The sequence below is a fragment of the Hyperoodon ampullatus genome, assembly GCF_949752795.1.
Source record: "Hyperoodon ampullatus genome assembly, chromosome: 10".
Lineage (NCBI taxonomy): Eukaryota > Metazoa > Chordata > Mammalia > Artiodactyla > Ziphiidae > Hyperoodon > Hyperoodon ampullatus.
Genome location: NC_136923.1, coordinates 78,046,371 through 78,059,262, shown reverse-complemented (window position 1 = coordinate 78,059,262; position 12,892 = coordinate 78,046,371). Strand labels below are relative to the sequence as shown.

The 12,892-nt window shown below is 42.1% G+C and overlaps 1 protein-coding gene across 1 annotated transcript in view; it reads right to left on the bottom strand.

Moving 5' to 3' along the window:
• Positions 1–12,892, bottom strand: part of OPN5 (opsin 5) — a gene marked incomplete at both ends in the record, with an annotated part of 38,740 nt that overhangs the window by 19,692 nt on the left and 6,156 nt on the right. The window contains 2 exons of the mRNA XM_079712654.1: positions 7,616–7,950; positions 11,258–11,428. Coding sequence (XP_079568780.1) covers positions 7,616–7,950; positions 11,258–11,428 — 506 coding nt within the window. The remainder of the gene's footprint in view (positions 1–7,615; positions 7,951–11,257; positions 11,429–12,892) is intronic.

Sequence of the window (12,892 nt, the reverse complement as noted above, 5' to 3'; positions counted from 1 at the left end):
TTTCATGCGACATTCAGTTTTTCCAGAACTTTCTACTCAAGTTGGAGCACGTTTAATCTTCCCATCACTCTGTCCTTCACTTTCCACATTTCTAAGTGTGTCCTCTTTCTATTTTCCAAAATTTCTCTCCCAGACATCCTTAAACCAATTCTAATACAGGCACCTGTACCCATCAATTTCTTCTAAGTTGTTTATTTTTTTAATTGCTTCATTTTTATCACTGCCTTTTGGCTCACTGGAAAAGGAGTAAAACTTCAAATTCTTAAACTAGACAGTTTTTGTGGGAGGAAATTCACAGAATACGTGTTTAGCTTCTACAAAAGAATCACACATCTGCAGCCCTGTTGATTTTTAAAATATCTTGCTGCAGAGGACCAAGAAATACATTTCAGCTGCACGGTTCAAGCTGGCATCAAGTGTCACGTAAGCAATACTGCCCACAATGGGTCAATTCCAGTGAATTAACCAATTAAAGCAAGAATAGAATAGGGATGAAGAAGTTCTATAAGGCGCTGCCTCTGGGCCCAATACATCTGAACCATTACAGCAGAGAAGTTTTCCAAAAAGGGAAGTCCTATCTCGTCTGTGTGCAGAGACAGCGTGGAATAGTGGGGAAGTCTGACATGGAGATATTCAGGTTTGGATTCCAATCTTGGGTCAGTTCTACTGACCACTGTAAGGGAGACAGAATCTCTCTCTAAGATATGCCCCTTCAGTTCCTTCCACCAGACTCCTTTGCCCAGATATAAGTAAGACTTCAGCCAACATTTGAAGCTGCCTGCTACCTTGGATAATGAAATAGATGAGGAGAGGACTGGATGTGGAAGTGAAGGCTTAAAATCAGAGCCAAAGAGATGGAATAAATTCCCCACCAATGACGAGGCTGAATCACACCCCAGAACCAGCTAGACTACTGATAACAAAGATATTTCAGTGGCTGGGATGAGATAAGGTCACAAGGAGAGAGATCACCACATCTGTGCATTGAGAGACAGGGCAGGAGAGGGTCCCACCTGCCTACAGAGAACGTACAGTTGGTAGGAACACAGGCAGGATCACATAGATGTGGTTTTTCTCTCTTGGCTCCAGCCAGCAAGTATATGGATTTGTTCCCAACTAGAGGGGAAAACGGTAATAAAAGATGGCAATGCAATGATAAATGCCAATTGTAAGACTACGACCCTCCACGTGCGGGCAGCCTGTCATTGAGTGATGCTGCCAGTGACAAGGAGGAAGGTGGGGAGCTGGACAACTGTGACCTACCTTCCTCGGCCCTCTGTTTCCTCATCTATATAGAAAGAGGGGTAGCAATATTTCGCTTTCACACCACCTTTAAGAAATTAAGTAATGCGACAACTCCAAACACATCTAGTTTGAGTTTCCTCCTTCCTTCTATTTTACCAGCAGAATGACAACAAAGGCCAGCTGTCTCAGACCCACCTTCATACACTGATGAAAAAATTTCTGAGAGCTTTGGTGCCCTGGTTGTTATCCGACTAGGAAATATTAATTTATATATTTTTTAAAAGGAGTAGGGACCTCCCTGGTGGCGCAGTGGTTAAGAACCTGCCTGCCAATGCAGGGGACACGGGTTTGAGCCCTGGTCGGGGAAGATCCCACATGCCAAGGAGCAACTAAGCCCAGGCGCCACAACCACAGAGCCTGCACTCTAGAGCCCGCATGCCACAACTACTGAGCCCGAGTGCCACAACTACCGAAGCCCACGCGCCTAGAGCCCATGCCCCACAATAAGAGAAGCCACCGCAATGAGAAGCCTGCGCACCGCAACGAAGACCCAACGCAGCCAAAAAATAAGTTTAAAAAAGTTTTTTTAAAAGGAGTGGATGAAAGAGAAGAATTCTGCACTTCCCAGTTGCAGTTTTCTCAAATCTTAAAATACCACTACTCCATAAACAAGCGAAAGCTGTGATTGGAAGGAGAGGCTGAAAATTAGGTCATGTCACTCTATGCATCTGTGTTTTGAGTTGTAAGCAACAGAAATGGACTTTAGCTGAGTGAGACAGGAAAGGAATGCACTGGTTAGGACAGAGCATCACTGGGAATGCTCAGCCGAGAATTGGGGCCAAGCTAACAGAAATGATACCCCAAACTATGACCTGGACTGGTTCTGGTACACAAACTCCTGCTGCTGTCGCCGTGTCCTTGGGATCAATCTCCCTGGCCTTCACCAGGTGTCACTAGTTTCTGAGACAGGCGACCATAGCTGGAGCCTTGGGTCATAGCTGCACTCTAGCCACAGGGGAATCTTGGAAGATCAATAACTTCTCTTTGTGGATCTTTTAAGTCAAGAGGCCATCTTTGCACAGAAACATTGTTTCTCCCCTGCTGGTCCCCAGCAAGACATAAAATGTTGACAATTTCTCAACGTGGAAATTTCAGACCCAGAAAGGGTTTCAGCCACTGTCAGCCAAAACAAATAATAAATGTCAGCTTTGTGAGATTTCTCAGTGGGCAAGGGGCAAAACTGGCACTGACCCATAGTCTGAAATTCTTTCCTTCAACAAATATATCTGTATATGTTTGAGGCATTGTATTAGGTTCTGGGGACACAAAGTGAACAGAAAGATATGGTTGTTACCCCTGTGGGCCTTACTGACTAGTGGTAAAGACATACATGGAACAAATAATCACAGAAGTAAGTAGGTAATTGTAAATTAACTAAAAATTGTGACAAGTTCTACAAGGCAAATGTAAAAGCAGCAATGAAACATTTTTTTTGCGGTACGTGGGCCTCTCACTGTTGTGGCCTCTCCCATTGCGGAGCACAGGCTCCGGACACGCAGGCTCAGCGGCCATGGCTCACAGGCCCAGCCGCTCCGCGGCACGTGGGATCTTCCCGGACCGGGGCACGCACCCGGGTCCCCTGCATCGGCAGGCGGACTCTCAACCACTGCGCCACCAGGGAAGCCCGGCAATGAAACATTTTAATAAGAGGACTTGAATTCAATTTGGAGAATGCTTCTCTGGAAAGTAACATTGAAGCTAAGAACAAGTAAGAAGAACCAGAGGAAAGCAATTAATAAATTGGTTCAAAAAAAAGGAATACAGTTCTGCTTTCCCACTAACTGCCCCCAGAGTCCACATGGGGGTTCTCTGAATCTGAACCCCCAATGATAAATAACATTCAATGAGCGATGCTGGAGGGGAGTCTTTTGAAGGAAGCAGAGGTTTACGTTTATGAGTTTTAAAAAGACTTCACAATCAATGTGAAAGAGCACAGCAAAACAAAATGCCTCTGCAGGTATAAAATGGACAGAGGCCCTCAAGCTGGGTGGGGGTCAAGGGACCAGTTAACACTGATCAAGGTGATTAGGTTAACATAGTATATTCAATTATGTGTCATCCCAGCAATCCTGATTAAGCATCTAGCAGGTGTTGGGCCCTGGGGAGCCAGAGCAAACAGCACTTGCCCTCATCCAGCTACTATCTTGCAAAAAGAGCCACAAAGATGTGTCATTCAGAAAAGGGGATATGCCAAGTGCTCTGGTGGCCCATAGCAGAGGGACTTCAACAAAGCAGGAGGGATTAGGAAGGTTTCCTGGTAGAAATAAGAGAAATTAAAAGAAACCCAGGTGTCCACAGAATCTGGATACTAACTATAGGCCTGGGACATTGTAGGTGAGCTATGTGTGCTGAATGAATAAATATGAAGTACCAATATGCACAGCATAGTAATATATGGAAAAATTAATAGAAACTTCTGGTATTTCCTTCCTGTTACTCCACCTTCCCCCTCATCATAGCAGCAGCAAGAGTGTCCACTGCATTGGTATGAAGGTTTTCACAAGCAGAAATGCCGAAGAACTGGAACATTCGTTTCTCAGCTTCTGAGTTTCAAAATAGAAATTCGAAACTTACAAGAGAGGAAATAGTTGAAATAGAGGGTTTCAAGTGTGACAAAATTGATGTTTGAGTATCTGCAGCCAGAGATGTGCAAGACTAGAGGCATTCAGTGAACAATGTGGACAAGTTAAAGGGACGTACGTGGATACAAGAGCCCACAGTGCGTCAAGGGCCTACAGCCCAAAGGCAAGGGAGGACATCAGAGGAGCTGGTCACTGACCTTGAGAAGCTGTCCTGAAAATACTCCACTGAGCCGAGCACAGGGGGCCAGGGAAGGGGTTGGGGGAACAATAGACTCTCAATGCATTTGCACAAGCAGACAGCTTGTGCCTCACTTCCCAGGGTGCCAGCCAAGGTCTTGACATCCACCCAATGGGTTGCCAAAGAAAGATGGGGAAGTACCTGGAATATCCAGTGAGCCTAAAGAGGCCTTATAGCTGAAACAAGAAGGATGCAAAGTGACCCATGACAATGGATGCCTGAGGCCAGAGGAAGCCTTAACTATCTCAGCAATACCAGGGTCAATAAATGACAACAACCAAACCAGATGCCCCCACCCACTGGTCCCGTGCAGTTATAAAGACCTCCCTGAACTTACACAGAGCCTAGGAAGAGGAGGAAAACCCAGTTCAACTGAATTTACCCTGATTGTGTAATGTTGTTTGTTTTACAAGGTCAAATGCCGGCATAAAAATGAGATTATACTGAGTCATAGGAATACAAAGAGAAAGGTTTATTCTTTCCTTTTTTTTTTGGTTTCTGTAAGGTTATTTTGCTTTTGCATACCTCTGCAATTTCTGTAGTCTGTGAAATTTCAGCCTGCTATAAAAAAAGTCTAGCAAAACCATTTTTTAATTAATTAGAAGGAAATTACAATGTGGAGAAAGGTTTATAGCTGGAACATCAATTTTTAAGTTGACAAGGTCAGACTGGCAAAATGCAGGCCCAGATAATAACCTACCTAGAAATAATTAGAGTACACAAAGAAATGAATTATTTTGATCCCATAATCCAATGAGGTGGCCTTTAATAAGCTTTTAGACCAGGACATTCTGAAGATCAGAAGCATCAAATGAACAAGCAAAGTGCCAATCCTGAGAGGTAGTTGAATGGAGGACAAGGCTTCTAAGACTATGAAAAGGCCCATGAAGGTTTTTCTACTTATTTTTACTCATTACAAAAAAAATCAAAATTAACTAGTAACTGAAAATAGTTTAAATTTAGAACAGAAGGTGCCACAATAGAAAGTTCTGTTTATTTTTCAACGTAGGTTGAATTTTGACTTAAATATTTTGCACAAATGTCAATAATTAGAAGCACTGTATGTTTAGGTTATTTTAATATAGGTTTTATATAGACAAATGAAGTTAAGATGTAACATAATATAGATATCATATATAATATAATGAGAATACATGTTAGAAGACATATATAAAGTAAAATCATACAGATATATGCCTACACTTTTCCTTTAACATCGCTTTGGTTAATCTGGTCTGGGTGAGCCTGACTATTTGGTAACAGATCAAGTTTGGGATTGACATATACACATTACTGTATTTAAAATAGATAACCAACAAGGACTTACTGTATAGCACAGGGGGCTCTGCTCAAAACTCTATAATCTAAATGGGAAAAGAATTTGAAAAAGAATAGATACACTTATATGTATAAGTGAATCACTTTGCTCTATACCTGAAACTAACACAACATTGTTAATCAACTATACCCCAATATAAAATAAATTTTTTAAATAAAACCAAACAAAAAAACTACGCATCAAATTAAATGGTATATGCTGAGCTTCCCCATGTATGTGTAATGAGCTTTAGAAGCTCTGAGTAATAAGCTGCCCACCCTCAAGAATACACAAAGAACCAGATGCTAGGGTATTGGTAAAAGCTGGCTGTGAGTGGGCTGAGTTGAGGAATTCAACTAACAGGAGAGAGGATGATGAGTGATTGCCTCAGAGAAACGAGAGAAGGGCCTCATGGGTAGGAGGACCCAGACTCACTGCTTAAGACCAGCCAAGCATCTCAAGGCCAGTAACCTTGGGGGATGGGAAGAGGAGAGGACATCATACGACATCTCGGCAGCTTCATGGCATGCCACACTACAGGACTGCAACTGAGATCCCATACCCATGTGACAGACATCACGTGGTTCCCTGGGCATACTTCCACGAACTATTGAACACAAACACTTTTAGCTCGGTTGCATTCACCTAGTTCCTAGAACAGTACTTGGTACCGAATAGGATTTGGATGAAATGGAATCCACATTTAACTTGGATTAATTTATTGGCATTAGTTTGTTTTTTACATCACAGACAGGAGCTAAAGGAAGAGCTAGAAATGAAGAACTTAATTCATGATCCTGAATTTATGGAAGTATTTTTCCTACATAACAGCCAATTGTAAGCTAGAAGTTGATCATGATTCCTGATGCTGCATATTTGTCCAGGTAGAATGGCTCCATTTTTAGGTGATCAGTATAGATTTAGAGCGATGAAAACTTCAAACTTCTTCTACTCAAATGTGGAGTTTAGGGAGTAAAGGAACCAGAACCTCTAGCTCTCACTGTGCAACCAAGAGGTCCTTGCACAACATCTAAAAACCTGAAATTTGGAGAGAAAACTATTACTAGGACAAAAGTCCTGACTTAGTAGGTAGCCATCTGTGGTCTGGAGGGAACTGTGTTACTCCTGGTCCCTAAGGCCAGTGGTCTCCAGGGCAGGCTGTGAGGACACTTGAAGGTGGATATCAGTCAACATGATGGATTGGGACACCAGAAGAATGATTAGAACTTCAATCTACATTTATTTTTATCTTTCAAATATAAGATGGAAACTAGGGTGTGCTAATATTAAAAACTCAGTTTGAGAGTATGTGCTGAAAAATATTTCCTATATATAAGGGTGAAACGTGATGGAACTGTAAAGACCACTGCCTTAGCCCTTACCAGAAATCCTAAAAGTTAGAAGAGACATGAGGCATTATGATTTCTTTAACATCATCCATGCAGCCGACGACAGGATAAAATGTTTATCTCATTGAATCCCCACCACAACCCAGAGAGACAGATGTTACTCTTCCTGTTACACAAGTGAGGAAGTAGAGATTCAAAGAAGTTAAGTATCTATCTCTGGGTCACAAACCTGGCAAGTGTCGGTGATAGAATCCAAACTCCCATCCGTTTTCAAACGGTCTGCTCTTTTCCTTACACCACAATATCTGAAGAGCTGCCAACTCTGAGACTAGCATTTGCCGAGGGACTCAATGCCGCAGAAATTGCTCTTGTGTGAAGATGGGTTTCCCATAGGAAAGCAGACATGGTAAGCTCTTACCCTGTTAATAAGGCATGTCCCTAATCGTGCCCATCAAAGTCCATACAGGACAGTAAATACTGTGGGCATTCTATGAATCATAAAAGTTATTATTCTTATTAGTGAAATAATGTTAAGAAGCAATGATATCCTATTCAATAGAAAGAAAAAGCCCCCAGTAGATCCATTGTATAAATTTGGTAGGTATTAGACGTGTGTGTTTGTGTGTGTGTGGGGGTAAATGAGAGTGAGATAGAGACAGAGGGAAAAGACACTACAAAGGTTTAAATAAATAATAACAAAGTTCGTAAGGCCATAAACAGTGGACATTCGAAGTTCTCCCAGCCTCCAACATTCTCCATCCTCTTTGCCCTGTGAAGTTTTAATTGATTAGAAAACATGTTTGTAAATTATGACTGCAGTTACCTTGGTCAGTTTCATTTCCAGCACATGGCTGCTATGGATCCGACTGTCAAAATGAGCTACTTCTTTGGAGGAAGACTTAACCTTAGCAATGATCTTCACATAGGAGAACACGATCACAGCCGTTGGGAGCAAGAGGCAGAAGAAGAGGATGTTCAGGATGAAAATCTGGCCCCCCCCTGAGGCTTGGGCCAACCACCAGTCCAGGGTGCACGAGGTTCCGAAAGGCTCAGGTGCGTAGTCCCCCAGACCTACCAAGGGCATGGTGGTCCAGAAGGAAGCATAGGCCCAGATGACGGCCAGGCAGATGTAGGCGTGCTTTCTTTTCAGCCAAACCCCTGGAGGTGGAAGAAGAGCATTACCAGGATGTAATCTACCCTCCACCCAGATACCTCCCTTCCATAGGTCAAATTCCACATCCAAAGAGTTAATCCATTGGATTCTGGAAGAAGTGGTCAGTAACCAAAGCTGGAGGGAGAGTAGGGTGGAGGGAAGAGAGTTCCAGAGCTTGAGCCCTTTTTCCAAGAAAATAAAACTGGAAGTGATTTCACGGGGAAGGTTTTCTCTAGGCATCTGGGAGCCTTGGGAGGGGGAAGTGACAAAAGCTGGGGAGAGGTGGCAGTAAAAAAGATGAGAGGAGGCTGAAGACAGTGGAAAATCTTGGGGAAACATCCGGAATGACCTCTGAGATCCTATCCAGGACAAGAGGCCAACTGGTAGAATATAGAGATAGAGCCCAAAAAAGCATGTGTTAAGGGTTTATCTAAGGTAGAGTCCTTTGTGGGAGAAATGATAAGACACTGCCTGTATCTTTAAAATATGCTTCTTCCTAAAAGCTCGTGTGCCTCTCACCTAAGCACTCATGGAGTGGGTGTTGGTGCCACGGTCATGACTGTGTGGGGTGACGTTATGGGGTGACCCCACTGGGTGAGAGCAGATTTGGATCTTCCAATGTTATTAATACGACAGTCACATTCACACAGCCATAGATAGAGAAGTGGGGAATCTAGGTAGATCATATCATGTTCTGCAAAAGAAATTCTGTGAAAATATTTCCAGTAAAACAACAACAACAAAAAAAGAGCTCTGTGTTTCAGCACTAGTTTCCATTCACCGAAAGAGAATTCCAAGAGGCAGAAACAGTGCAGTCATTTAAGGAAAGCTGTAAAGCGCTAGTGATCATTTGCAAAAGTTCAATACAACCACCTAAGACAGGTCAGCCTGATCTAGGGCTTCAGCCTGCAGGGGAAATTACCTCCGTACCGGTTATTGCCTGAAACCCAAAGGGCCAGAGAAGTAACCCCTAACTGCCTTGCTTTTTGGTAGCAGAGAAGAAATATCAAAACATGCTTAATAAAAGCCAAACGATTTCTTCAGCACAGACTCAAGGCCTGCCTCTGTTTAGTGTCATGTGAGGTCTGGGAAATCAGAAATCATTTCTATTATTTGACCCTCTTCATGTAACCTTTCCAGACGTCAGTGTTCTGATCAGTAAAATGGAGAAAATAAAGACATACTGCTTACAGATTTTGATACGGCTGAAATGAACAATGCCAGGCCTCCTTTGCAAACTATGAAGAACTACACTAACACGAATATTTACTCCTGTGTTTGTCTTATTTGGCGCTAACAAGAAATATAACAGATTGTTTCCTTTGTCTCTATTTTTTTCCAATATACGGTACCATAAAATGCAAATTTCACGGACCCACCAGATAGGGGTAACAATGACGTAGCCACAACATCTGTCAGCTCTCAGTTATCCATTATAATGGAGAAAACACTGGCACAAATAATTATATCTATTGATAGGAATGTGCATAGGCATACGTAGAAGCATTTATGGTTAGGGTTACTTAGTGAGGTGTTTTATACTTACATTCGGTTATGGTGAAAGGCTGTCAAGTACAGGAGGGAGTAGATTAGTAGATTGGTTCTGTGATGCTCCAGCAGTCAGAACTAGGACCAATGGGTGGAGGTTACTGGGAGGCAGTTTTGTCTTAATATAAGGAATAACATTGTAACAATGAGAGCAGACCAATCAGAGAATGGGCTGCCTTGTGCAGTAGTAAGCTCCCCGTCACTGGTCACTGGAATTATTCAAGAAGAGGCCAAGTGGCTGTCTGTCAGGGATGCCTTAAAACAGTTTATCACATTACATGGGAAAAAGGTCTACATGTCCCCAAGCGACCTTCTAATTCCAGCATTCCAAGACACTGTGTGGAGTGTTTAATTGTGCGACAAATCAAATGATGAAACTAGACTATTGAGAATCAACCTTAGAAGAATGTTGATAATTCCCATAGGAATTATGCCCTGCGATGATTCTGGGGATGGACAGCATCATCTCTTTAATTGACTCAAAGCCTAAAGTCAGGAGGATATTTAAAAAGCAGAGACATCGAGGTTTAGTATTCCTCAAATATTCTCAGGAAATTGAACTTTTGCTTTTTTTGTCTGTAAAATCTATATTTAAAATCTATTTTGATATGACCAAAAATAAGTTTATAGAAAAATATTGACTCTGAAATCATCCAGAATAGTTATAATTGTATTTTTTGTATTTTATTGGAATTTTTGATTCAAGCTATTTCTATTGCAAGTTTTAAGCTGTTTAGAAGAAGAGATGCAAATTTTTTTTAAAGGTGAGCCTGGATGGTGCAGACATTGGGCCATGAACCTACCCCTGCCCTGACCCCACCCCTGCCCTGACCCCCTGAATGTTTTTTGGTTTTTTTTAAATTTAGGACTGTAAACTTTTAAAATATAAAGAGAAATTCCACCCCATTGAGAGTGTCACGTCAACTTGATCCTTCACATTTCAGGCTCCAGGCCATAGTCTGTCCCCATGGTCACAACAATCAAGCTGATTGAGATGAACAAACAAAGCAGCGCGGTGGGAACCAATATTATTCCCTGGTTGCACCTGGTTCTCAGTATTAAATTTAAAGGGCCCAAATCCTTCTCTTTTGGGTTCAATAGATTTCCGGAGCCCTAAGAAGCCAAAGTATGAAAAGTTTATTTTTCACATGTAGAATCGTTTTATCGTTAAAGAAAAATCTTTAGCCTCTGAAAATTTGTTTATTGCTGGCTCACCCCTGACCTGTTCTCTTAGCTACTCATCTTTCTACCTACCAAGACCACAAAAAGAATGTTGGGCAGTATTTCTGTATGTGTGTCCTTTCCTGCAGGCACGGCTCTCTAACCTGGAGAATTCCTCTTCTCTGCAGTCATAGGGATCCTGAGTGCTAAAGGAGAACCAGAAACATCTTTCCATATAATTATATTTACTACTTGGGGAACCAGCTAAACATCTTGGGCCCAACATCCTTTCAATGTATAAAATGCATTCTTTTGCTTGTATGGCATAACACGGTAAAAGCTTACACACTTTAGACAGAAAAATGATACTATTAAAAGCATCATAGCCAAACACCAGACATACCTATAGAAGTAGTATTTAAAGAAACCTACATTGACACAGGTTCAAATCTTTAACATAGGTTAGAACAAGATAAGCTCTAAGTAGAAATACTCCTGGTCTCTGAGGTTATTCATAATCCTTATTACCTCTGCGTAAAACATGTACCGCTTTGACAATCCACCTAGATTTGACTCTCAGGGAATAGAAACCTTCCTACTTACCATACGATAAATAGCAGATTTTCAAGTACCGGTCCAGGCTGACGGCAGTCATGGTGATAAGACTTCCACAGCCGAAGAAAAATCCAGCCCATCCGTACCAGCGGCAGCCAATCCAGCCAAACACCCAGCGGTGACAGAAGCAAGAGATGATGGTGAACGGTTTGCCTACAACTAGAGCGCCAAGCAACTTGTCAAGGGAAGTTCCCTTCAGTTAAAATTTACCTCGCCTACCTCAACTCGCTGTTGAGTTTTATCCCATGCAGACAACAGAGTGCTCTTAGGTCCAGTTTGTTTACAGCCAGACCCAGATTTCTGGGATTTAAACTATTTATTCCTTCAGGCTTCATCAGTTCGTTTTGTTTGTTTGTTTTTTTTACTTTCTAGAAAGTAATCTTCTACTTTAATTCATGCCCTGCACCCGCCTTATCCAGCTGTGCATTCAATCTTCCCCCTCTTTGAAGGAAATGGCTGAGGAAGCTTTCCAAAATCTGTATCTGATCCATCTATCAAAAGAGGGTTCCCCAACCTTAATGCATTAGAAGAACCAAGTAACTGACATTGGCAGCCTGCAGGTGCCAGCCTGCCCCACCCCTCCCAGGTGGGCCCCGTACCCGGTACACTGTTAGTTCAGTCAATTAACACACATATTTATTGGGTGCTTTTCTAAGTTAGACACACATCGCCTCTAGTGGTCTACACAGCTGGTCTCATACTCCAACTGGCTAGACTGGGCACCCTCATATCAGAGCTTCCCTGTCCTGTTGGGTCTACACCCCATTGTCAGCGAGGAAACCCAGTGTAAAAGAATTACTTTTTTGTTTAACAAATGAACTATTTAGTGCCCATTATGCAACAAGGTGCCAGAGGACAAAGTGGAGATTAAGATGAACAGATTCATTTTTAATAGATACAAGGGGCAAAAGAAACAAATAATTTGTAATATAAGATACAATATGATGGAATGATGGGTCATGATGAGTTCCGGGAAGAAAAATGAAGCAGAGGAAAGAAATAGACAGAAATGGTTGTTTTATATCAGGAGATCAGGGAAGACCTCTCTGCACATGTGATGTTTAGGTAGATGCTAAATCAGTGGTTGAGGACTCGAGCAAACATCTAGAGGGAAGATATTCTAGGCAGGGGAGACAGCAAACTCAGAGCTTGAATTGAGTGTCTGCTGGGTGGGTGCTAAAGACAGCAAAAAAGACAATTGAATGTGACTCCGATGGAGCAAAACTTGTGTCTGTTGTGCCTGGGATCCATCAGCAAAAGGTATTTTAGGCTTCTTTCTGGAGTGGAGCTTTTGATGAACCTATGGGATGTCATCTAGAACCTTCGGGTTGCCAAAGGGTTTTGATGAACCTCTTGGAAAGGTCTCTCCCTCCTCCACTAGGTAGAATGGTTCTAAACCCAGCTGCACATTAAAATCACTGGAGGAGTTTTGTTTTGTTTTGCTTTGCTTTGCTTAATTTTAAATATCAGTGTCCAGAGCTCCAACCCCCAGATAATCTGATTTAATTTATCTGGATTTAATTTACCTGACTTCATTTATCTGGCTGGGCCATCATAATATATTGTTTTTAGCTCCCCAGGTGATTCTTATACATATACATGATTGAGAGCCATTGATATTTA